Source organism: Scyliorhinus torazame, chromosome 15, assembly GCF_047496885.1.
Source record: "Scyliorhinus torazame isolate Kashiwa2021f chromosome 15, sScyTor2.1, whole genome shotgun sequence".
Lineage (NCBI taxonomy): Eukaryota > Metazoa > Chordata > Chondrichthyes > Carcharhiniformes > Scyliorhinidae > Scyliorhinus > Scyliorhinus torazame.
The window spans coordinates 149016640-149043514 of NC_092721.1; the positions used below are offsets into that span (position 1 = coordinate 149016640).

At 44.8% G+C, this 26875-nt stretch overlaps 1 protein-coding gene across 6 annotated transcripts in view; it reads left to right on the forward strand.

The window, feature by feature from the left end:
• Positions 1-26875, forward strand: part of LOC140391890 (actin-binding protein WASF3-like) — a 203880-nt gene that overhangs the window by 118121 nt on the left and 58884 nt on the right. For 5 of the 6 annotated variants that reach the window (XM_072476914.1, XM_072476911.1, XM_072476915.1 and 2 more), the window contains one exon: positions 6300-6434. The exons of the other annotated variant lie outside the window; for it this stretch is intronic. In XM_072476914.1, the coding sequence (XP_072333015.1) occupies positions 6300-6434 (135 nt within the window). The remainder of the gene's footprint in view (positions 1-6299; positions 6435-26875) is intronic. 6 annotated transcript variants of the gene reach the window in all.

The window sequence follows — 26875 nt, forward strand, 5'->3', positions numbered from 1 at the left end:
CATCGTGCCGGCTGCAGCATCCCGAACTTCACCTTCTTTTTGTGTAACACCTCCTTGGCTCGGTTAAAACTCGCCCTCCTTCTCGCCACCTCCGCACTCCAATCCTGGTACACCCGTACCACTGCATTCTCCCATCTGCTACTCCGTACCTTTTTAGCCCATCTCAGGACCTCTTCTCTATCTTTAAGGCGGTGAAATCGCACGATTGTCGCCCTAGGTGGTTCTCCCGCTTTTGGTCTTCTCGCCGGGATCCGATGGGCCCCCTCCACCTCTAAGGGGCCCACAGGGGCCTCAGCTCCCATCAACGAGCTTAGCATCGTGCTTACATAAGCCCCGCAATCTGCTCCTTCCACTCCCTCAGGGAGACCCAGTATCCGAAGGTTCTTCCTTCGCGCTCTGTTTTCTAGGGCCTCAATCCTTTCAATGCACTTTTTGTGGAGCGCCTCGTGCGTCTGTGTTTTGACCGCCAGGCCCAGGATCTCGTCCTCATTATCCGTCACCTTCTGCTCCACCACGCGGAGCTCTGTCTCCTGGGTCCTTTGTGCCTCCTTAAGCCCCTCAATTGCCTGTAGCATCGGGGTCGGCACCTCCCTCTTTAGTAGCTCCATTCACCGTCTCAAGAATTCGCCTTGCTCGGGCCCCCATGTCGCCTGGGCTTTCTCCGCCGCCATCTTGTGTCTTCTCCCTTTCTGTCCCTATCGTCGAGGATTCCTCGCGCTGCAGCCGCCGCCGCCGAAATTTTCCTCTTTCGTTGGGGGGGGGACTCCCTATTCACTCACCCCACACCGGGTTTCGTCGCGCGAAAATTTCCTGTTGGGGCTCTTAAAAGAGCCCGAAGGTCCGTTGGAGCTGGAGCCGCCGAAACGTGCGGCTTAGCTGGTCATCGCCGCAACCGGAAGTCCCACCATTCTGTTTCATAGAACCATAGAATACATATAGTGCATAAGGGAGCCATTCGGCTCATCGAGTCTGCACCAACTCTCCGAATGAGCATCCCACTCTATTCCAGTAACCCCACCTAACCTTTGGACACTAAGGGGCAATTTTGCATTGCCAATTCACCTAAGTTGCACATCTTTGAACTGTGGGAGGGAACTTGACCACCCAGAGGAAACCCACGCAGACACTGGGAGAATGTGCAAACACCATACAGACAGTCAGCCAAGGTTGGAATCAAACCCAGGTCCCTGGTGTTGTGAGCATCACTGGTATTTTGCTGTTGTGCAAAGATGAAAGTGCAAATATGGGTGTTATGATCACGTGCCCCATGACAGTATGGAAAATTGGCTGAATAACAAGAAGCAGAGAGTAATGGTCAGTGGGTATTTTACAGGCTGGAGGAAGGTTTGTAGTGATGTTCCCCAGGGATCTGTATTGAGACCTTTGCTTTTCTTGATATATATTAATGATCTAGATCTTGGTGTGCAGGGGTCAATTTCAAAGTTGTGGATGACACAAACCTGGAAGTATTGTAAACTGTGAAGAGGATAGCGTAGAACTTCAAAAGGACATAGACAAGTTGGAGTGGAAAGATAGCTGACAAATGAGGTTCAATATGGAGAAGTGTGAGCTGATGCATGTTGGTAGGAAGAACATGGAGTGACAATATAAAATAAGGGGTGACATTTTTAAAGGGGTGCAGGAGTAGAGGGACCCGGGTGTATATATGCATAAATCATTGAAGGTGGCAGGAGAGGTGAAGAGAGCAGTTAATACAGCATATAGTACTCTAGGCTTTATTAATCGGGGCATAGAGTACAAGAGTAAGGTGGTTATGCTGAACCTGTGCAAGACATTAGGTAGACCCCAGCTGGAATACGGCGTACAGTTCTGGCCGCCAACCTATAGGAAGAATGTGAATGCATTGGAGAGAGTTCAGAAGAGATTTACAAGAATGATTCCAGGGATGAGAAACTTCAGTTATGAGGATAGATTCGACAGGTTGAGACTGTTCTCCTTGGAGCGAAGAAGGTTGAGAGGAAATTTGATAGAGATGTTCAAAATTAAGAGGGGGCTGGACAGAGTAGAGAGGGAGAAACTGTTCCCGCTCATAAAAAGTATCAAGCACGAGAGGTCACAGATTTAAAGTGATTTGCAAAAGAGGCAAATGTGATGCGAGAAAAAACGTATTCACAAAACAAGTGGTCTGGATTTGGAATGCACTGCCTGGAAGTGTGGTGGAGGCAGGTTGAATTGGGACATTCAGGAGGGCATTAAATGATTACGTAATAGGAACAAAATGCAGGGGTACAGGGAAAAGGCAGGGGAATGACACTAAGCCATGATGCTCATTTGGAGAGTCGGTGCAGACAGAATGTGCCAAATTACATTCTGTGAAAATGACCCCACTACGAGATTAGAAAATATAAATTTTCCCTAAAAGTATATTTAAAATAAATTCTCATCAAAAGTATCTTGTTTAGTAAATTATCCCCTTTAAACAAAGCATTTTGACAAATATTCAGCTGTAAAAGGGATGGAAGTTATACGATTATGGATGTAGAAGTTATGACAGTTATATATTAACTTAAATTATGTTGTACAGAATAATTATTCTAGTTCTTTTGGGACCACAGAAACTGATCACAATGTAATTGATTCAACTTCTTGAATTCCTGCTTGATTCCCTTCAGTGGTCAGGAAGATATTCAGATCTTTATACATGGCTTGTGTTAAACCTTCTCAGGAGATTAACCTATTTTAGTAAGGTCTGTGATGATTTAATTTCAACTTGGTGTTATGAAATAAGTGACTTGATGGGCTCAGTACTTTTGTATTTTTCTTAAGGTGTACTTCAAATGGAGTATTTATGAAGTTTCCTCTTTCTGGTTTTAATATAGAATAATTCTATAATTGGCACTTTTTGTAATTCTACATTATGTCAGGGTTCTAGTGTTACTTAGAAATGGTACATAGACTATAGAACTAAAACACATTAGGATTAAAATGTTTGAATTAATAAATGTAGCTTTGAAATTGTATTTTACCATGAAGGTGGTGTGGAAAATATATTAAGATGAGCCATTGAAACTTTTAAATAAACAAAACTGTTGCAAACGAGAATAAATGCAGTCTACCTGTTACCGTGGTTGGCTTTGATGTATATATTTAAATTACCTTAAATAAAATGTTTTTCAAAAAAAAAGAAGAAATGCAGCCGGAGGTCAGTCAGACTGGCTGGATTGCATTTTCTTATTTTGCTCCTCATCTGTTTCTGACACATTTGTGTTTGTAAGCAGTCCAGAAATTCAATTAGCAGATTTCTAGCTAGTCTTAAACTGCATATATAAAGCCTCTAGATCAATCTGTTATTGTACAATCTGAACTGTTGAAAGGTGCAAATTTAAACCTGCACCATTGATACTTGATATAGATTTTCTTCCCTGCCTCTGTTGCATCCTGTTAGAGATTATCGATTGATAATAAATAAAAGGAAGGAACTTAATTGAATATTCATGTTTAAAGACATATGCTGGAATTTTCCAGTCTCGCCCCAAAGTCAATGGATGTTTGGCTGCCTCGCCAAATTTTCCATCTTTCCCATGATGGGAAATTCCAGCCATAGAGACAGAAATAAGACTTGTTTGGAGCCTAAAGGGATTTCAATGCCATAGAAACTAAAGAAGATGATACAGCAACTACGTCTCTAATATGATTGTCAAACTAGGTGAATGATTAACCAGGGCCATCTTTAAGATAACATATTTGCATTAATATTTTCCCTATCGCAATCCTCAGATATTTCTGTATCATGCCGGCATTGGTCATGAAATTGCCCCAAAAAATCCTTGTTAAAACTTATCACTAAATAAGTAAAAGTTTAAGTAATTTGATCTTAAGCATGCCCACAGTACTATGATACAGGGGACCATTCAAGTTAGGAGAGCAAAAGAGAATGGGGTAAGTATAAGGGACAGTATCATTGTGGGAATAAATACTGTTCTCTGCGACTTAAAGGCTCTGTTGCCTGCTCAGTGCCAGGATTAAGGACATCGGCTCAGGGGTGGATGACAGAGATACTGTTAAGACAGGGATTCTAACAAGGGAGTATGAGCAATTCGGTGCTAAATTAAAACGTAGAATCGCAATGGTAATAAACTCTAGGAGTTTGCATAGGGTAAATAAAATGAGAGTATTAAATGCTTTGCTCAAAAATAGCTCTGGAACAAATGGGTTTCAATTCATGGGGCACTGGTACCAGTACTGGGAAATTAGGGAGTTATTCTTTTGGGATGTGCTGCACCTGAACCATGCAAGGACCAATGTCCTCACAAATAATACACCAGAACAATAGAGAGGGCTTTAAACTAAATAATGAGGCATGGGGTTAAGGTGAGTGGAAATTTAAGAAGTTGAAGAGAAATGCAGGTTAGCGATACAAGTCATGATAACCAAAGTGTGACACGAAGGGACAGAGTATACGAATGTAAACGTGCATCAGTAAATAAATCAAGACATAATCGGGGCTTATAAGAAAGGTACTGCAATAATCATGGATGTTTTCATATAGATTGGACGGATCAAATTGGCAAAGGTCAAGTTCATTGATAGTATCTTGGAATGAAATTTTGAGGAACCAAGTAGCAAACTGAGTAGTTCAGATCTGGTAATGTGTAATGAAATTATCTCATGGTAAAGGATCCATAAAGTAAGAATGATCATAACATGACGGCATTTCACATTTGATTGAGGACAAGAAACTTGGGTCCAAAACTAATGTCTCAAATAAAGTCAATTGCTCAGGTATGACTCGAGAGTTAGCTAAAGTAGACTGGGAAAATGGATTGGAAGGTAAAACAGTAGTTAAACAGTGGCAAACATTTAAGGAGATATTTCATAATGCTCAAAAACTACAAAAGGATGTGCCATCTGGGGGCTTTTAACAGTAACTTCATTGAAGCCTACTTGTGACAATAAGCTATTATTATTATCTGTGGCTAACTAAAGAAGTTAAGGATGGTAACCAATTAAAAGAAAAGGTATACAATGCTATGAACGTCAGTGGTAGGCCAAAAGATTGGGAACATTTCAAAACCAGCAAAGAATGACTGAAAATAATGAAGAGGGAGAAATTAGAATATGAGAGTCAGCTGGCATTCAATTTAAAAATTGGCAGTAAGCGCTTCTACAAGTACATAAAAAGGAAGTGAGTAGTTAAAGTGAACATTGGTTCCTTAAAGTACCAACATTGCTGGTACAGGCTTGAAGGGCTGAAAGCCTGTTCCTGTGCTGTATTGTTCATTGTTCTAACAATGACCATCTCCAACAACAGACAATCAAATCATCTCCCCATGACATTCAATGGCATTACCATTGCTAAACCCCCACTATCAACATCCTGGGTGTTACCATTATCCAGAAATTGAACTGGATTATCCATACAACAGCAGGTCAGAGGCTGGGATCCTGCAGAGAAACACCTCCAGACATCCTAAAGCCTGTTCACCATCTGCAAGGTACAAGTCAGGATTGTGATGGAATACTCTCACTTGCCTCGATGAGTGCAACTCCAACAACACTCAAGTGGCTCGGCACCACCCAGGACAAAACCACCTGCTTGATTGGCACCCCATCCACCACTGACACACCGTGGCAGTACCGTCTACCATCTACAAGATGCACTGCAACATCTCACCTATGCTTTTTTCAACAGTACTATCCAAACCCTTGAACTCTACCACTTAGAAGGACAAGGGCAGCAGATGCATGGAAACACCACCACTTGCAGGTCCCCCTCCAAGCCACACACCATCATGATTTGGAACTATATCGCCATTCCTTCACTGTCGCTGGGTCAAACTCCTGCCACTCCCTCCCTAACAGCACTATGGGTATACCTAAGCCACATGGACTGTAGTGATTCAAGAAGGCAGCACACCACCACCTCCTCGAGGGCAATTGGGGATTGGCAATAAATGCTGGCTTAGCCAACGATGCACACATCCCGTGAAAGAATTTGTAAAACGTTTTTATGGCAGCATATTATCTCTCAAAGTAGAACCAAACTCTTAATTAAAATCCATACACTCACTTCATTATTTGTTTTTATATTTCCTGTTACAAATTGTCTAATGGTACTTATGCGTGTGGTGCAATGGTCAGAAAATCTCTTTTGCAGACTTCCTAATTTGCAATGCCTTAATTTTGCTGCTCAAAGAAATAGTAAAATATCAATGAGGATTGCTGATATTCTATTCAAAACATAAACCTATTTCTAGATAGTTTATACAATGGTTTTCTTCTTTGGCATTATAAATTTCCAATTTTTCCTTGAACATTTTCTGTGTCAATTTATTTAGGTAAACAGGCAGAGGATATATTTGGTGAGTTGTTTAATGAAGCCAATAACTTCCATATCCGAACTAACTCTCTCCAAGATAGAATTGATCGTTTGGCTGTCAAAGTTACTCAGCTGGACTCCACAGTGGAAGAAGGTAAGTAATTCCATGGTCAGGCTGATGTGATAACTTATGTTTCAAGGAAAATTTGATATTAACCTTTTTTCTATTTGATTTACTTAAAAACATTCTTAATGGTTTTCAAATAATTATTGAATAATTACTAAAGGCATTCAAGATTCTAGTAGGGAAATAAATAGTAATCTTATTACTTATTAGTACAGATGGTGTCCTTGTTTTGTTTAGTTACTTTTTTCTTAATCCCTGGAAATAAAGTTAATCGTTTGGCTGCCTTTTTAAAATATATTCTTTAAAAAAGAAAACACATTTGGGGTTCGGCTGCGTTTTCGCGAGTTGCCATCCTGCTTATCTTTTAATTCTGTTTTTCATCCTAGTGCACATTTCGTGTTGTCTTTTCTTGGTGTACATAGCTCGTGCTATGTTCCGAGAAGTGTTTGGCCGGTGTCTCTACATGAAAGAGCCCAGATAAAATGCTTAAATCCTCGTTTGTTCGAAACAACTGGGGTGGGGCCATGCATTCAGTGGCGCAGTTGCTTTTGAGCAGGCTCCTGCCTTGGTGGTGCTTTTTGCATCGATGGATGATGCCTGCCAACAAAGATGTTGCTCTGGCTGAAAATCTCGACTCTGTGATACAGGTCGGCAGGGCTCAGTTCCAAGAGTTACGTGGTACTTTGGTCGAGGGATAGAGGCGCACAAGGAAGTTCTTGCAATAGAGAGAGCATTGTCAATTGTGAGGACCCGCCTCTGCACTGTTGAGATCCCGCTGCATGGTTGGTTATTCATCCTAACTGATTCGGGAGAGAGAGAGGAGGACCAGGAGGGAGACACTGCTGAGCCCAATCCTCCATGCAAGTTGGTGGAAGAATCGGATTCGGATTTGTTAATTGAACGTGTACAGTGAAAAGTATTTTTCTGCGAGCAGCTCAACAGATCATTAAGTACATGAAAAAAAAATACATAATAGGGCAACACAAGGTACACAATGTAACTACATAAACACCGGCATCGGGTGAAGCATACAGGGGTGTAGTGTTAATCAGGTCAGTCCATAAGAGAGTCGTTTAGGAGTCTGGTAACAGCGGGAAAGAAGCTGTTTTTGAGGCTGTTTGTGCGTGTTCTCAGGTTTTTGTATCTTCTGCCTGATGGAAGAAGTTGGAAGAGTGAGTAAGCCGAATGGGAGGGGTCTTTGATTATGCTGCCTGCTTTCCCCAGGCAGCGGGAGATGTAGATGGAGTCAGTGGATGTGAGGCAGGTTCGTGTGATGGGCTGGGCTGTGTTCACAACTCTGAAGTTTCTTGCGGTCTTGGGCCAAGCTGTTGCCATACCAGGCGGCGATGCAGCTAGATAGGATGCTTTCTATGGTGCGTCTGTAAAAGTTGTTAAGTGTTAATATGGACATGCCGAATTTCCTTAGATTCCAGAAGAGGTATAGGCGCTGTTGTGATTTCTCGGTGGTAGCATCGACGTGGGTGGACCAGGACATATTTTTGGTGATGTGTGCCCCTCGGAATTTGAAGCTGTTAACCATCTCCACCTCGGCCCCGTTGATGCTGACAGGGTTGTGTACAGTACTTTGTTTCCTTAAGTCAATGACCAGCTCTTTATTTTGCTGGCATTGAGGAATAGATTGTTGTTGCTGCACCACTCCACTAGGTTCTCTATCTCCCTCATGTATTCTGACTCGTCGTTATTCGAGATTCGGCCCACTATGATCGTATCGTCAGCAAAATTGTAGATGGAGTTGGAACCAAATTTTGCCATGCAGTCGTGTGTGTAGAGGGAGTATAGTAGGGGGCTAAGTAGGCAGCATTGCAGGGCCCCTGTATTGAGGACTATTGTGGAGGAAGTGTTGTTGTTTATTCTTACTGTGGTCTGTGGGTCAGAAAGTTGAGGATCCAGTTGCAGAGTGAGGAGCCAAATCCTAGGTTTTGGAGCTTTGATATGAGCTTGGCTGGGATTATGGTGCTGAAGGATGATCTGTAGTCAATAAATAGGAGTCTGATGTAGGTGTCCTTGTTGTCGAGGTGCTCTCGGGATGAGTGTAGGGCCAGGGAGATGGTGTCTGCTATGGACCGGTTGCGACGGTATGTGAATTGCAGTAGATCAAGGTGTTTTGGGGGTATAGACCAACCTTTCAAAGCACTTCATTTCGACTGATGCCAGGGCCACCGGACGGTAGTCATTGAGGCGCTTTGCCTAGTTCTTCTTTGGCACCGGTATGATGGTGGTCTTCTTGAATCTCAAGTAAGTTTGACAACTGGCTGTTATGTTTCAAGATCGTGATTTGGAGGATAGGCGTATTGTATCAGATTCGATGGGTTTGGTTGGCCGATCACTGGTCATGTTTTGTCCTGTTTCTGATTCTAGTCGTGAGGGGTTGGAGATGGCTGAACTAATCCGATTTTTGGCTATTGGGCGGCATGGAGGCACAGTGGTTAGCAGTGCCAGGGACCCGTGTTCAATTCAGGCCTTGGGTGACAGTGGAGTTTGCACATTCTCCCCGCGTCTGCATGGGTTTACTCCGGGTGCTCCGGTTTCCTCCCGCAGTCCAAAGCTGTGCAGGTTAGGTGGGGTTGCAGGGATAGGATGGGGGAGTGAGTCCAGAGAGAGTGCTCTTTCAGAGGGTTGTGTCTGACTCTTATCAGGATGCTATGGGTTTTGATACTATTGGAACTAATCGAGAGCTCCATTTTTGGAACACGCCGCAGTGGAGGTAGTTTCCATGGTTGGGGACTGGGGATGAGGGTGGCCTTGTGTATCTTTGTACGGCGGTGGTTTCCGTAATCCATTTGGGGGTCCCATTCCTATAGAGTTCCTCTTTTTTTTCTTCTCTCATCTGAGTGAGCGTGGTGCTTGGCCTCGTACTGGCCTGTTGGGAATGGGGTGGTGTGTTTGTCCTTTCTCCTCTCGTGTAGATGGGAGTAGTGCCTTGCCCTCGTTGGGATTGAGTAAGTATAGGCTCAGCCAAGTGTAGGTGTTGGGGTTTTGTGGAAAATCCTCGGGTCATATTCTCCTGAGTTTTTTTGGGGGGAACGGCGCTGGTCTGGGCTAGGCTTTGTTTCCTTAACTCAATGACCAGCTCTTTAGTTTTGCTGGCATTGGGCCTGGATAGTGGTTGGATTGCATTGTGGGGTACAAATGTAATTTCCCCTTAGTGCTGGGGTAACCGTGAACTTTCTTTTATTTTCTTTTGTAGTGATGGGTATGACGTTTTGCGGTGTTGTTGACTGTATTCTGTATTGATTACTTTTTTGTTTTTCTTTTGCTTTGTTGCGATATTTGTAAAAACGTTAAAATCAAATAAAAAATATATTAAGAAACACTTTGTATAAATTTCTTCATGTTTTAAACTGTTAGATGTACAATGGCATTTAATAATCTAACCTAGCTTTTCATTGTCTGAAATAGACTGGAAAAAATTCATGATCCTCTTGTGCGCACAAATCGCCGAAAGGCGATGTTTAATTATGAACACTTGTCCCTGAGGATGATTTTTGAATGACAGCCTTTTAAATGTTCTTCCATTTACAAATCTGCCGAGAGTTTTGTTCACAGCTGGATTTCACTGGCATGATGTGGAACATGCATCCGGCAAGTCTGATGCTGAAAAGGACATAGAGCCCTTCCATTCCTCCTTTTTAACGTAGTAATGAAACTCCAGTCTCTTTTTAAATATTGGGAGTAGCTGTAACCGGTATCATCCAGATGTTCTCTCCTCTGCGGGCTGCTACTGCTGAAAATCAGGGCATTAATGAGATGAGAAAGCAACTCCTCTGTGTCATGTGAGAATACCTTTAAGAAATGGATGCTTCAGAAATGTACCTTTAAGAAATGGGTGTTTATCAGTGATGTCAGAGTGTGGGTGGAGCTGGGCTGTCTGTCAGCTTTTTACTTTTGTTTTAGGCTGTTTGCTGCAGGATGTGTTTTAGTTTAGTTTTCAGAGCTGGATAGCTGCAGTCACAGCCAGAAGGTCTATTGGAGTCTCTCTCTGTAATCAAAAGACTGTAAATCGATCATGGTGATTTAAAACTAATAACAGTAGTGACTTTAACCTGATGTGCTACTGGTAAAAGGTGTTTTAAGTCTTATGGATGTTAAAAGGAAAGTTTAAAGGATTGCTTAAGTGTTGTATTCTTTGGGGGTTGTATTTAAATTCATAGTTGCTAAGATGTTCACTGTATGTTTTAAAAAGGTTAATTTGAGTTCATAGAATAAACATGGTTTTGCTTTAAAAAATACTTTTCCATTTCTGCTGTACCACACCTGTAGAGTGGGCCGTGTGCTCCCCATACCACAATCTATTAAAAGTTGTGGGTCAGGTGAACTCCATGTTCCACTTCGGGGTTCTCTAAACCCTGGCCCATAACAAATTGGGGGCTCGCCCGGGAACAAAGTCTATCTATTGGATTGGCTTAGTGAACTTAAAGACAGTGAGGGGTGAGCATATTGTGGTTGCATTCCAGGTGTGGTATTCTAGTTTAAGTGGGGGGTGTGTTGTGGACAAATGCTCTTTCAGAGGCTCTGACGTTTTTGGGGATGGAGACAGTCACATGCAGTCCCTTACGGACAGAGACTAAAAACAGACTGTTAGATTTGGTAAAAACATTGCAGTTAACATTACCTGACAAAATGGGAAAAGATTAGGTAATTATGGCAGTGGCTAAAAGCATTTAAAGTTGCCTGAGATACAGTTTGACTCATTGGAAATGGCAAAAATTCAGTCACAACTTAAACAAATGGAACATGAGAAAGAATTAAAGCAGCTTGAATACGAAAGAGATAGAGAGGAAAACGAAAGGGAGAGAAGAAAGGAGAAAAGAAAGAATAGCCCTAGTAGAACAAAAGGAAAGAGAAAGGGAGATACAGATCAGGGAAAAAGATAAAGAGAGAGAGTTTGAACTTTAGAAAATGGCCATGAAACATGACAGTCAGTTAAAATTGTCAGACGTAAAGGGAAACGTACAGTTGGATGATAGTGCTGAGGATAGTGAGAAAGAGCGTCATAGTCGAATCCTTGGTGGGGATCTATTTTAATATGTCCAAGCATTGCCAAGGTTTGACAAGGAGGTGGAAGCCTTTTTCATTTCATTTGAGAAGGTAGCTAAACAAATGAAATGGCCACAGGACATGTGGATATTACTGATTCAAACAAAGCTGGTAGGTAGGGCGAGTGAAGTGTTTGCATTACTGCCGGAGGAGGTATCTGGGACGTATGAGGAGGTGACAAAATCCATCTTAGGTGCATATGAACTAGTGCCTGAAGCCCACAGACAAAGGTTTAGAAATTTAAGGAAAGAATTTGGTCAAACATACATGCAGTTTGAAAGGCTCAAACAGAATAATTTTGATAGGTGGATAAGGGCTTTGAAAATAGACCAAACCTATGAAGCTCTCAGAGGAATTATACTTTTGGAGGAGTTTAAAAATTCAATTCCTGATGCAGTGAGAACTCGTGTGGAAGAGCAGAGGGTTAAAACTGCAAGATTAGCAGCCGAAATGGCAGATGATTATGAATTAGTTCATAAATCAAAGATTGGTTTCCGACATCAGTTTCAGCCTGTGAGGTATAGAAACTGGGGACATGAGAAATACTCAAGTGGTAAAGGTGATCTGATGGGAGATGATAAGGAGAGTGTACCTCACATTAAAAAAGAAATCCAGGAGGGTGGAAGAGACATGAAAAGTTTCAAATCTTTTCACTGTAATAAACTAGGCAATATAAAGTCACAGTGTTGGTGGTTGAAGAAAAGCACTGGGAAGGCTGATATGGTAAAACAGGATAAGACAGTGGGGTTTGTTAAAGTGGTAAAGGAAAGCCCAAGTGAAGTGAACGAGGTGCAAAAGATTCTACAGCCTGATCAAGGGGTGATTGATAAGAAGGTGCAAGATCTCTTTCAAGAATTTACTTGTGTGGGTAAAGTTTACTCATGTGTATCAGGAGGAGCAGGTAAAGAAGTCACAATTTTAAGAGATACGGGAGCTAGTCAATCTTTAATGGTAAGAGATGAGGAGTTATGTAGTTTGGGAAGAATGTTGCCAGAAAAAGTGGTAATATGTGGAATTCAGGGTGAGAGGAGTAGTATTTCATTAAATAAGGTAAGGTTGGAAAGTCCAGTGAAAAGTGGTGAAGTGGTAGTAGGAGTAATAGAGAAACTATCTTGTCCAGGAATACAGTTTATCTTGGGTAATGATATAGCTGGATCGCAGGTGGGAGCGATGCCTACTGTGGTTGATAAGCCAGTGCAAAATCAGACAACTGAAGTGTTGAAGGGCGAATATCCTGGGATTTTTCCGGATTGTGTAGTAACAAGATCGCAAAGTCACAGGTTAAGACAAGAGGAGAAATCAAACGGTGAAGATGAAGTTGAAGTGCACTTATCAGAAACGATTTTTGATCAGATGGTTGAAAAAGAACAAGAACAGGTGGAGGATGAGGCGGATATTTTTAGTTCAGGAAAATTGGCAGAGTTACAACAGAAAGACGTAGAAATAAAACGGATATATCAGAAAGCATATACGGAAGATGAATCTGAGTGTGTACCAGAGTGTTATTACTGTAAAAGTGGTGTCTTGATGAGAAAATGGAGACCTTTACCTATGTAGGTGGATGAAAAGTGGGCAGAAGATTATCAAGTAGTATTGCCGGTCGGGTGTAGAAAGGAGGTTTTGCGAGTTGCACATGAGATACCAGGGGGGGTGAGGTCATTTGGGAATCAGGAAAACACAAGCTAAAATACAAAAAATTTTATGAGCCTGGACGACATAAAGATGTAGTTAAATTTTGTCAATCATGTCACACATGTCAAATGGTAGGGAAACCTCAAGCAGTGATAAAACTAGCACCTTTAATACCCATTCCAGCATTTGAGGAACCTTTTACAAGGGTCCTAATTGATTGCTTAGGACCGCTTCCTAAAACGAAAAGTGGGAATCAATATCTTTCGACTATAACGGATGTATCTACTAGGTTTCAAGAGGTCATTCCAGTATGTAATATTACAGCTAAAAGGATTGTGGAGGAGTTACTTAAATTCTTTACTAGATATGGACTACCCACAGAAATACAATTGGATCAAGGATCAAATTTTACCTCAAGGTTATTCAAAGAAGTTATGGATAGCTTAGGAATAAAACAATCTAAATCAACTGCGTACCATCCAGAATCGCAGGGAGCATTAGAAAGGTGGCATCAGACAGTAAAGACAATGTTGAGGGCTTATTGTCAAGATTATCCAGAGGATTGGGATAAAGGAATTCCATTCGTACTGCAATTAGGGATGCACCTAATGAGTCAACCAAATTTAGTCCTTTTGAACTAATTTTTGGTCATGAGGTAAGAGGACCACTTAAATTGACTAAGGAAAAACTGGTGTGAGAAATCGGAAATTACACAATTAGATTACGTGTCAAACTTTAGGGAACGATTAAGTAGAGCAGGATAATTTGCTAGACAACATTTTAAAGTTGCATAAAATGTGATGAAACTGGTAGCGGACAAGAAATCCAAAGTTCGTAGTTTTGCCAGTGGAGATAAAGTTTTAGTATTGTTACCAGTGGTAGGTGAACCTTTAAAAGCAAGGTTTTGTGGACCTTATCAGATTGAAAGGAAATTAAGTGAGGTGAATTATGTGGTAAAAACACCAGATAGAAGGAAAACTCACTGAGTGTGTCATGTGAATATGCTTGAAAGGTACTTTGAAAGGGAAGGAGAGAAAAAGGAGGCGGTTTTAATGATTCTAACTCAAAGTGACAAACCAAATCCAGATGACTGTGAATTTGACATACCTCAAATTAAATTGGAAAATGAGGATGTTCTTAAAAATTGGGATAAAGTATTGAATTACCTTCTAGAGGAAAAACAAACTGACCTGAAAGAGTTATTGGTATCACGGGGGCAAGTTTGTAGAGATAAATTGGGAAGTACTAAAATGGCGATACATGACGTAGATGTGGGAAATGCTGTTCCGATCAAACAACATCCATACAGACTTAACCCTTTAAAATTGGCACAGGTTAACAAAGAGATTGAGTGTATGCTTAAAAATGGCATAATTGAAGTGGGTTGCAGCCAATGGAGCTCACCCATAGTGATGGTACCAAAACCAGACAGTACCCAACGATTCTGTGTGGACTATAGAAAGGTTAATGCAGTTACAAGAACGGACTCTTATCCTGTCCCACGTTTGGAGGATTGCATTGAGAAAGTGGGACAATCAGCTTTTATTTCTAAACTGGATTTACTTAAAGGTTACTGGCAGGTACCTTTATCTGAAAGGGTGAAGGAGATTTCAGCTTTTGTGACTCCAGATGGTATATACCAATTCAAAGTTATGCCATTTGGCATGAAAACACCCCAGCCACATTTCAACAGTTAACTAACAAAGTTGTTTCAGGATTACCCAATTGTGCGGTATACATTGACGATCTGGTAATTTTCAGCCAGACATGGACAAAACATTTGAAACATCTGATGGAGTTATTCGATCGACTTCAGGAGGCGGGTTTGGTGATAAACTTAGCCAAAAGTGAATTTGGAAAGGCCCAAGTCACTTTCCTTGGCCATACAATCGGACAGGGTCGAATGTTCCCACGGGATGTGAAAACAAAAGTTATTGCGGAGTTTCCGATACCCTTGACACGATGGGAAATAATGCGATTTCCTGGTATGAGTGGATTTTACTGGAAATTTGTACCGAATTTTAGCAGTGTGGTCACTCCACTGACGGACTTGCTCAAGAAGCGTAACAAATTTCAGTGGACAGCGGACTTTCGACAGACATTTGACAGCCTGAAAGCTATGATAACCAATGCTCCTGTGTTGGAGAATTACAAGGGACTCTGATCAGATTTAACTACAGTATTTGACTTTATAGAGACATGCCGAGGCATAGAGAAATGGACGGATCGTGCGGAGACCTTCATGTTCAAAGAAACTGTCAATCGAGAAGGATTCCAGTTGGAAGAAGAAGAACGGGAAAAAAATGGACTATATTATTATACCTGTTTGTTTAAACCTGTTTTTGAAATGAAAAAGTATATTTACTGTGTGCATTTCTTAAAGGATCGTGAAAAGGTGAAAAATGAAACCATCTTGAAGTTGATGGTTTTTTTCTTGGGGGGAGGTGTCATGTGAGAATACCTTTCAGGAATGGGTGCTTCAGAAATGTACCTTTAAGAAATGGGTGTTTATCTGTGATGTCAGAGTGTGGGTGGAGCTGGGGTGTCTGTCAGCTTTTTACTTTCGTTTTAGGCTGTTTGTTGCAGGGTGTGCTTTAGTTTCGTTTTCAGAGCTGGATAGCTGCAGTCACAGCCAGAAGGTCTATTGGAGTCTCTCTCTGTAATCTAAAGACTGTAAATCGATCCTGGTGATTTAAAACTAATAACAGTAGTGACTTTAACCTGATGTGCTTCTGGTAAAAGGTGTTTTAAGTCTTATGGATGTTAAAAGGAAAGCTTAAAGGATTACTTAGTGTTGTATTCTTTGGGGGTTGTATTTGAATTAATGGTTGCTTAGATGTTCACTGTATGTTTTAAAAAGGTTAACTTGAGTTCATAGAATAAATATTGTTTTGCTTTAAAAAATACTTTTCCATTTCTGCTGTACCAAACCTGTAGAGTGGGCCGTATGCTCCCCATACCACAATCTATTAAAATTTGTGGGTCAGGTGAACTCCATGCTCCACTTTGTGGTTCTCTAAACCCTGGCCCATAATATCTGTCATCCTTTTTTTGCTGCATGCTCTGCATGTTGTTCTTTTGCTCTCATCTGACATCAGAAAGTCAATCGGTCCGGAGACCTCCGGGTCCTCTTGGACCTCCATAGCCCAGCCACAGGCTTGGCACTCATTTCGGCGATTGAGTGGTCCACAGTCAATGTCACTTCAGGAGGGCTCAATTCGAATACAAAAGAACTAGCCTCACTGGCCTCGACAGACGCAACAGGTGGAACAGAAATGGGAGCCCCTGGCTCCCCTTGGCTGGACCGAGTTACAGGAGTATTCACGATGCTCGCTGGACTTGTCGCCAGCCCTTGACTCAGGTGGTCTTTTTAACGGAAAGGCCAAGCTGTTTGATGGTCTTCCTATCATCATTGACCATGTAAGCTCCTGATTGGACCACGACTCCTTTTAACCAAGGTGAACTGGCAGTGAAATTTTGGACCAAAACCGGGTCACCCACCCCGAACGACTTGTCACCTCTCTGCTTTGACTGCTGATTCTTCTGGGAGGTCTGACATGCCTCCACCGCCAGATTTGGAAATGTAGGATCCAGTCGGGTCCTCAACCGACAGCCCATGAACAGCTGAGCCAGTGTGCCCCCAAAGGTTGAACGAGGGGATGAGTAGTACAACAGCACAGAACTAGCCAACCTGTGGTGAAGTGATTTAGCACACTGGGCTAAATAGCTGGCTTTTAATGCAGACCAAGGCAGGCCAGCAGCACGGGTTCATTTCCCACACCAGCCTTCCCGAACAGGTTCCGGAATGTGGCGACTAGGTGCTTTTCACAGTAACTTCATTTGAAGCCTACTTGTGACAATAAGCGATTTTCATTTCATTTTTCATTTCATTTCATTTTCATTTATCAGATTGCTTTTTCTTGGCATTCTGGAAAGTTTGAATGGCCCTCGGCCTGAATTTCAATGCTGGATGGTAGGAGGCTGTGCTCGTGTGTCATATGCCATTTGCTTTCACAACATTGGAAATTATCGCCAGTGAAAGGGGTGACATTGTCTGAAACAATTGACTCGGGAAGCAAGAAATCGTAGCTGTCGAGGTAGTGATCCCCATCTCTTGAACTGATAACCACTTCAAGTGAGCATCTATCAGTACCCAAAAGCATTTTGCCCAGGAACAAACACACATAATCAACGTCGTTGCTAATTTTCTCCTTGGTTCAATTGCTCTGTTTTATTACCTTTGCTCTCGAGTCGCCAGGTAACTTTATGATACCGCCACGAGGTTCAAGTCCGAGTAATGATCAATAATCCAATACACCGATTAGTAAGATTTAAATCAAAGCACATTTATTATACACAGTAATCGCTACTCATGCACAAATTCTACGTCTAAGCTACTTCTACAACTAACTGGCCGATACTTAACGTTGAACTGGCCCACCAGGTCAGGGGAACAAATGGCCTTTCGTTCGGGTTCTGAGTCTGCGGGATTCGAAGTTGGTACGGATTGATAGCTAGGAGCGCCTATCTCATAGCGAGCGTTGAATTAAGACTTACGAGTTCGATGATCACTGGAGTCACTGCACCGGTCACGGTCAATGTTGGTTCATTGTTGCTGGGTGACCCGGGCAGGAAGAAGAGCGTGAAGAGAGCGAAGAGGTGAAGAAGAGTGAAGAGCTGAAGAAGAGAGCGATTTGAACTTGGTGCTCAATTCTTATAGTCCCCAGGGGCCTCCCGCCTTTCGGGGTGAACCCTGTACCTGGTCCCAAGTGATTGGACTTTGTCCCAATCGCTTGGTTCGATTTTCTCCAATACAGGAGCGGTTCCCTGATCGATGGGCGGTCTTGAGGTGCTCGTTCACCTCCTTTGTTTTGGCTCTTGCTGGCGCTGAGGAGTCTGGCTTTGTTTTGTGTGTCAAAATGTTACTTATTGTTCCTGGGGATTGCTCATCAGTATGCAGATGGCTGTTCACTTTGTTATGCTGATGGCCGCTGGTATCGATGTTGTCTGGTTTTTGCAGAGGTAAATACACAGCAAACCTGCAGCTGCTGGTTTTGTCTTGTTGGCTGACTTTCCCATCAGCCTTTGCCGTTCACCATTTAAAATCGGGAGTTGGCCAATTTAAGTGGCTACAGACCCTCCTTGTGATCCTAACGCGAAGTGTGAAGGATCACATAACTATGTTGCTTTCCATTCCCTGACCTGAAGAGGCACTTCCTTCATGGCCTCTACACTGACCATAACTATGCAAAAATTTTTAACTGACAATTCTAAGGGTGCTATGTCAAACAGGGACATGCATTACAAAACAATAAACTGGGAACCTCTAACTATTCTTGATACACTACACTCACTTAAACATTTCATTATTCTAACTTCCTCAACCACACAACAAAATCATAGCAGTTTATACACATTTTTCCTGGCTTGGCAGTCAAGCTCAGGATCGTACAGTTTGCTCATGAACAGTTCTTTACATTTCTTTATTTACAATAAAACCGCAAATAAATGCTCTTTATTATAGATCGCGGGGGTCTATAATAAAGGTCTGGTCGTATCCGAAAATAGGGGATCTGATCCTATATACCGGGGTTCGAGCGCGGTAGGCTCTCCTTCTCCATTTCCTTAGACGCATAGTCTGCACGATGCAGCAGAGTATCGCTAATACTAGTAAGGTTTCTATTAGAGAGTACCAGGTTATAAACCTGGCACACCAAGATGGTGTGGTGTCGCTGGTGACTGGGCTCTGGGTACTGTGTGGAAGTGAAACATTAACGGCTGGGGGGCTTGAAGTCATGGGGTTCGCGTTCACTCGCAACTAAATGTCCATTATTATAAGCAATCCGGAGGATGTCCTCATGGTGCTTCTTCTTTTCTTTCCTTCTCTTCTCCGGTCCTGGAGCTTCTGGAGTTCTGTGGAAACAAGCATAGGGTCTGTAACTATCTTGGTTTAACATCTCGTACAATAGTCTGTCTGTCCTTTAGTGCCAATTACTCCCGTTATAATTGGTCTCTATGTGTGACTCACTCATTTTGTTTTTCCAAAAATCGAATTTTAGGACAAGACACACTTCCAACTAATGAACCAGTGCGAGCCGTCTCGCAGACTGTTCAATTTACCATCCAAATGTTTCAGGATGTAAATAGCATGTGGTTGGCAACCTAAGGGTTACCTGAAACAAACCAAACCTTTTTGAACTAAAATTTCCAAAATGAGGTGTGTATGGGCCGCGACGGGTAAGAGTTGGATGGAGTCCCCGGTAGGACGGCTACCAATGCCGTGTCTCCCCTACCCGAGCGTAGTTGACCAGAGGGGGTGTTCCCAGGCAGGGCAGGTCCCAAGCCGTTTCTCCACTGCCTGAGCAACCGACAAGAACGGGCAAGAAATGTAGTCATCGTGGGGGGGCTGCCGTAGTGGTTCTTTCCTTGAACCAGAAGAGCAGTTATGAACGGGGGTCTGGGTTTCCGTCGACAGATGAGTTCCACTGAACTGGCGTCTGGGACCTTAACAAGTCTCTGCAGACAAGCTAGTTCCGCTGAACTAGTGTCTGGCAATAGTGAGTCTCTGTGGGCAAGTCCTCGGAGGTTTCGGCCGAAAAGGCGTGGGGCCCTAAAAAAAAAAAAATTCCTGTCTGACATACAACATTTAACAAAACACTACAAACAACATAAAACATGCTGCAGGTTCCATCAGAAAGGACACCACTTCTCCCAAGCGGTTCCTTTTAAAAGATCATCTGGACACCTCCGTTCTCGGTTGCGAACAGGGTCGCAAAGGGGTTCTCAGTTGCGAACAGGGTCGCAAAGGGGTTCTCGGTTTGGGAGTCAGACCCAAGGTCGTCATCTTCTCCTGGGTGCCAAACTCTTGAGTGTATCAGGGCTGAAAGGGCTGCATGGTGTGAGGTGGGGTCGCTCTCGTCGTTGGAACGAGTTATTTCAGTGCCAATAGTTGGTGTCTAGTTGTGTGGGGACAGAATCGGGGTCGTCAGTGTAGTTCGGTGGTGGGGTTTGTTTAGGAAAGTGATCATGAAGGGATCACTTGGATCGTAGTCGGATTCGCTGGGTGTGGGTCCTGTTGCATGGGGTAGTAGGGAGGCGTGCTGTGGCTATTGTCCGAGTCACAGTCGCTGTCTATGTTGCTGCAGTCTGTGGGCGTTCCGGGGCGGAGTGTATATTTAGGGGCTGGAGTCGAGGTCAAGTCCGTGGCTGGGCTGGACGTGTTGGGGGATGGTAGGGTTACATTGGCTGTGGGCGGGGTGTGGTGTGCTGCGTCGAGCATGACGTGGTGTGCGTGGTTCGACTGTGTCCCATATGACTTCAGCTGGTTGATATGGAACCACGCAGTCTTACCATTGGGATACTTTATTTTATATACAGAAGGGCTTACTTTGTCCGCAATGGGGTACGGACCCGAGTATTTTGGTGACAGGAATGTGCTGGGGTTATATACGGAGAGCATGACTTGCTGTCCTATACTGTACTCAGTCGCATGCACTGTCTTGTCGAAACAAGCCTTGCTCTGTTTCTTCCTTGTGCCCAATTTTACTGCGGCTGCTAGCTGAGCCGTTTTAACATTTTGAACTAATTGCTCTACTACTTTCTCGTGTGTGAGGGCCGTCACTTCGGGGCTGGTCAAGTCTAAACCTAATAAATATTCTGTGCCTTTCATGGGGCGTCCGGTCATGAGGGTGTGTGGGGTATAACCTGTGGAAGTAGAAATTGTATTACGCAAAAACATCAGCGCAAAAGTGAGGACTGAGTCCCAAGTGGTGGTGTTCTGCTGGACCATTTTTCTGAGGGTGGATTTTAGGGTCCAATTCATGCGCTCCACGATACCACTCGACTGTGGGTGGTATGCCATGTGGAATTTTTGGGTGATGCCAAATATCGTGAGGACGTTCTGCATGACCCGTCCCGTTAAATGGGAGCCTTGGTCGGATTCAATGCTGCGGGGGAGTCCCCATCTTGTAAAGACGTGGTGGGTCAAAATCTTGGCTGTGGTTTTTGCAGTGTTTGTGCGGGCTGGGAATGCTTCCACCCATTTCGTAAATGTGTCAATTACCACAAGTACATATTTATAGCCATTCCTGCAAGGGGGCAATGGTCCTATAAAATCAATCTGGACGTTAGTCCAGGGGCCATTAACGGGTCGGGTGTGGCTGAGCTGAGCCTTTTTGGCATATCTGTCCGGATTATTCTGGGCACAGATAAGACAATTATCGATGTAGTGGTTTACATCATCCTTTAAATTTGGCCACCAACAAAGCTGCTTGAGATGGGCTGTAGTGGGATCGATTCCCTGATGTCCATGACCGTCATGGAACAAACAAATCAGTTGATTCCTGTCCTGTTCAGGAACCACATAAAGGGTGTCTTTTAACACCACACCGTCATGTGTGGTCAGTGCATTTTTAAACCTCTCATAGGGAGCTGGATATTTTCCTTTTACAATCTCCCTGAGATTGCTGTCCTGCTTCTGGGCCTCCACTAGATCCTCGATCTTTGTCTGTGAGACCTGAACTGCCCTCACTGGTGCGCCTTCGGGGGGTGTCCAAAAATGTCCACGTCTGGAACCTGCTTTAGCCAGTGCGTCGGCTTTTACATTTCCAGGGGGGGAGGAACGATGGTGACTGCGATCTTTGATTCTCCCAAAAGCCCTGTTCTGGGCTCGCTCTAAAATGTGACGGAGCAATGGGGCTGAGGGGAGGGGTTTTCCGTCGGCAGAAACAAATCCTCTTGCTTTCCACAGGGGCAGAAATTCTGTGAGGCTGTTGCAGACATAGAGGCTGTCCGAGTATATGTCTGCTGGGCTGGGGAAGGAATCTGGGTGTTCCACTATATACGCGATAGTCGCAAGCTCTGCTGCCTGCGCGCCTCAGTGGCTAGGAGGTTTTAACAATATTTTCTCTAGGGCGCGCCCCTGCGCGTCCTCAACATATATACCGCAACCTGTTATGCGCTTCCCATCCAAGACTGTGGAAGATCCATCCACATAGATCTTTATGGGCTCACACGTGTCCGTGTGCTGGGGCCTCTGGGTTGAACTACCTATCTTTCTGGGGAGGGTTTTAGCAATAAAGGGGCCTGTGTTGTGGTGTGGAGAGATAATCTCACATTCATGGGGGGTTCCGGGGTACTGTAAGTTGTCGGCTAAAAAGGTGTGCGTCGTTGTCCGTTTAACAGTGATGTCCCGTCCCTGCAAGAGAACGGTCCATCTCGCTGCTCTAATCTGGCTTACTGTACCGTCCTTGAGTCGTCCGTCCAGTAAAAGCTGGGTGGGGGTGTGTTCGGTGAGAATTGTATTGGGGGACGGGATTCTCCGCAATCGGCGCGATGTCCGCCGACCGGCGCCAAAAACGGTGCGAAGCAGTCCGGCATCGCGCCGCCCCAAAGGTGCGGAATTCTCCGCATCTTGAGGGGCCGAGCCATCACCTTGAGGGGCTAGGCCCGCGCCGGACTGATTTCCGCCCCGCCAGCTGGCGGGACAGGCCTTTGGTGCCCCGCCAGCTGGTTCGGAAATGACTTTGCCGTGCGGGGCATACGCGGGAGCGTCAGCGGCCGCTCACGGCATCCCCGCGCATGCGCAGTGGAGGGCGTCTCTTCCGCCTCCGCCATAGTGGAGACCATGGCGAAGGCGGAAGGAAAAGAGTGCCCCCACAGCACGGGCCCGCCCGCGGATCGGTGCGCCTCGATTGCGGGCCAGGCCACCGTGGGGCCCCCCCCGGGGCCAGATCGCCCCAGGACCCCGGAGCCCGCCCGCGCCGCGTTGTCCCGCCGGTAAGAGAGATGGTTTGATTCTCGCCGGCGGGACAGGCATTCCAGCAGCGGGACTTAGGCCTATCGGGGTCCGGAGAATCGCCGGGGGGGGCCCGCCAACCGATGTGCCGCGATTCGCACCCCCGCAGAATATCCGGTGCCGGAGAATTCGGCAACGGGCGGGGGCGGGATTCACGTCAGCCCTCGGCGATTCTCCGACCCGGCATTGTTACTGTGGGGGCTGCTGCGGGGGTGATTTTGTTGAGTTCCCGGTAATCGATGGTCAGTCGCCATGATCCATCGGGCTTTCTCACTGGCCAAATCGGGGCATTATTAGTGGAGGCTATTGATCTAAGTACGCCTGCTCTAATAAGCTTTCTATTACCTTGGAGATTTCTCCCTCTGCCTCTTGGGGAAATCCATACTGTTTTTGGGGTCTAGGGTCAGGTCCTGTTATTTGTACGGAGCCAGTCATCCGTCCACAGTCGTGTTTGTGGGTCACGAATGCTGCCCTGTTCTTTTGCAGAACTGCCCTAACCTGCTTGTCCGTACTAAGCGTGGTCGGGTTGAACCAAAATTCGCCTACTGCGCTAATTTAGTTTGCGTACTCTCCTATGTTGAGCGTTGCGGGGGCTCTTGCGGATTTTGCCATCTTCCAGACACACTGACTGACTGGGTCAAATGAAAGATTGTGGGAATTCATGAAATCGATTCCCAGAATGTGTTCTGCTGTGTGGGGCAGGTCAACTAAAACTACGGGGTTGCTTGGTGGTGATGTTACCGAATGGGTACAGGGGCTGTGATGTGTCCCTGCTGTGAGTGGCCTGTAAAGCCGCTGAGGGTGATAGTGGCTGTAATGGGCCACGTGTCTTTTTGAAACAGGGTGGAGGAATTTATTGTGGTGCGGGACCCTCCTGTGTCCCAGAGAAATTCGATGGGCTGTCCCTGAATTTTTGCTGCAACTACCGGTCTTCTGGACCTATCCCAAATGGTGTCGCAGACCCAACTGGGGGAGCCCGTACACAGTCAGTCCGTTCTGGTCAAGTCCGTCTGATCTGAACGGGCGCTAACGCTATGAATGGGCTCTGTCTTTTTCTTAATCAGAGTGCCCGTCTGCTGGGCTCTCTGTGGCTTTTTAGGGGCATTGCACTCTCTTGCGAAGTGTCCCAACTGTCCGCAGTTGTAACACTCCTGTGTCTTGGGTGGGGGGCTGTTCTTTCCCTCATTCACCTATGCGGGGTTCTGGTGTGTTTTTACTGCCTGCATATCTGCTTCGGCCTGCTTTTCCTCGGGATTCTTGACTGTGGGCTTGCTTTGTATAGATTGCTCCCAAGCGTATAGAAATTCCGCATCGTCCGATGTGGCTGTACGGTGGGTGGTTACTGGGTTCATTGGAGCTTGAACTATCTGCTCTGTGGGGGGTTGGGGCGCTTTCCTCTTTTGTGGCTTTCCCTGCGCGCATGTTCCCTGAACATATCTCTGCGCTGTTTTGTTCAATTCTTCCCAATCAGGGCCGTCTTCCTGATCTAATTTGTCTCCAAAGGTTTCCTGGAAACCTTTCTGAACTGAAAGCAGCGATTGCAGCTCTGCAATCTGCTTCCGGCACTTTGCATGATCTAGCGTGCTTTGTCTTTGTTCTGTGGTGGCAGCATGGAGTGCTCTTAATGCTGCTTTTAGGTCACTACACTGCCTCTGTAATGCCTCTACCTGCTTTTCTGTTTCTTCACTTACCAGGACTGCACGTTGCGTGTCCTGATAGGCCTTTTCGTATTGAGACTGGAAGCTGCTTACATGCGCCAGACAAGACTGGTGTGCCCTTTTGGCATCCTCCACCTCTACATCTTTTGCTGCCAACTTCCTTCTCAATTCCAAATTCTCCTTTTCTACCTCGCTTACATCGACCTTACTCATTCGATGTATGCCCTCAACTTCTTTCCGGAGCGTCCTAACGACCTCCTCTGTGCCTCGCAATTGTGCCAAGCAGGACACGATTGCCATCGGCTTGCGAGCTTTCCCTAAGCTCTTTTTGTGGATCACGTTCAGGTTTCCCCACCAAGTATGTTCTATACTCCCGGGGCCTGATTCCTCGTTGTCACAGAATTCATTCCAAAGGGGCCATCCTTTCCCTTTGAGATATTTCCTGATCTCTTCCTCCCAAATGGGACATTGTCCCACTCTACTGCTGCTGGTCGCTGTGACCGCAAATTCCTCTGGGTTCATTAGGCGCTGCATTTCCTGCATTGCCATCTTTCCTATCCGAATGCTGCTCTTCAAATTTGGGACAGGGGTTTTAATCCGAATGCTGCTCTTCAAATTTGGGACAGGGGTATTAAGGCGGTGATGTAAATACGGGTACGGCTTTCGCTACTTTCCGATATACAAACTTCTGACAGTTTCGTCGCAACAAAAAATCTATCAGTTTTACCTTATCACTCTGTTAGTTACGCATGCATACACACACTTCCGAATTATGAGTATTGATCAGAACTGCTTGAACACTTGTGGTTTTCTGTTTCCAATTGGATCTCCAATTCAAATTCTGGGTTCTCCCGGAGTGGTTTTCCACTTCTAGATCGGGTCCAGTCAGGATGTCGCCAAATAATGTTGTTGATTTTCTCCTTGGTTCAATTGCTCTGTTTTATTACCTATGTTCTCGAGTCGTCAGGTATCTTTATGATACCGCCACGAGGTTCAAGTCCGAGTAATGATCAATAATTCAATACACTGATTAGTAAGATTTAAATCAAAGCACATTTATTATACACAGTAATCGCTACTCATGCACAAATTCTACGTCTAAGCTACTTCTACAACTAACAGGCCTATACTTAACTTTGAACTGGCCCACCAGGTCAGGGGAACAAATGGCCTTTCGTTCGGGTTCTGAGTCTGCGGGATTCGAAGTTGGTACGGATTGGTTGCTAGGAGCGCCTATCTCGTAGCGAGTGTTGAATTAAGACTTACGAGTTCGATGATCACTGAAGTCACTGCACCGGTCACGGTCAATGTTGGTTCGTTGTTGCTGGGTGACCCGGGCAGGAAGAAGAGCGTGAAGAGAGCGAAGAGTGAAGAGCTGAAGAAGAGAGCGATTTGAATTTGGGGCTCAATTCTTATAGTCCCCAGGGGCTTCCCGCCTTTCGGGGCGGACCCTGTACCTGGTCCCAAGTGATTGGACTTTGTCCCAATCGCTTGGTTTGATTTTCTCCAATACTGGAGCGGTTCCCTGATCGATGGGCGGTCTTGAGGTGCTCGTTCACCTCCTTTGTTTTGGCGCCTGCTGGCGCCGAGGAGTCTGGCTTTGCTTTGTGTGTCAAAATGTTACTTATTGTTCCCGGGGATTGCTCATCAGTATGCAGATGGCTGTTCACTTTGTTATGCTGATGGCCGCTGGTATCGATGTTGTCTGGTTTTTGTAGAGGTGAATACACAGCAAGCCTGCAGCTGCTGGTTTTTGTCTTGTTGGCTGACTTTCCCATCAGCCTTTGCCGATCGCCATTTTAAATCGTGAGTTGGCCAATTTAAGTGGCTACAACGTGGACTCTGGTCCATGGACGACCTGGCCATTCCCAGGTGTGAAGGGTGGCGGAAGGAGGCAAATATTGCTACATTTGGCAAGGGCGGCACTTTTGTACCAGTTCTTGAATGGCTTTGTCTATGCCTGGCCACCAAACGTAGTTGCACGCCAACATCTTCCTCTTTGTTTGCCCTGTGTGTGTAACCCTTGCATCAACAGGGCGACCATCTGTGATCCCCACAGAATCACGGCGCCATCAAATGGTAACTAGTCTTGATGAGTGCAGTGGGGCCTCCGCTATAATGCCAGCCAGACTGTGTCATTTGTTTGACCTTTGAAAGAATAGGGTCTGCTTGGATCCAGCTGCGGATGTGCCATGCAGACACTGACAGGGCACCTGGGAAGTTTAAGGCCAGAAGGATCCCTTGGGGTAACGGTGGTGACCGAACGCTCTGGGTTCATCAATACAAAATCCTACATACGCCACTGAGGCCTGAATAGTATATTT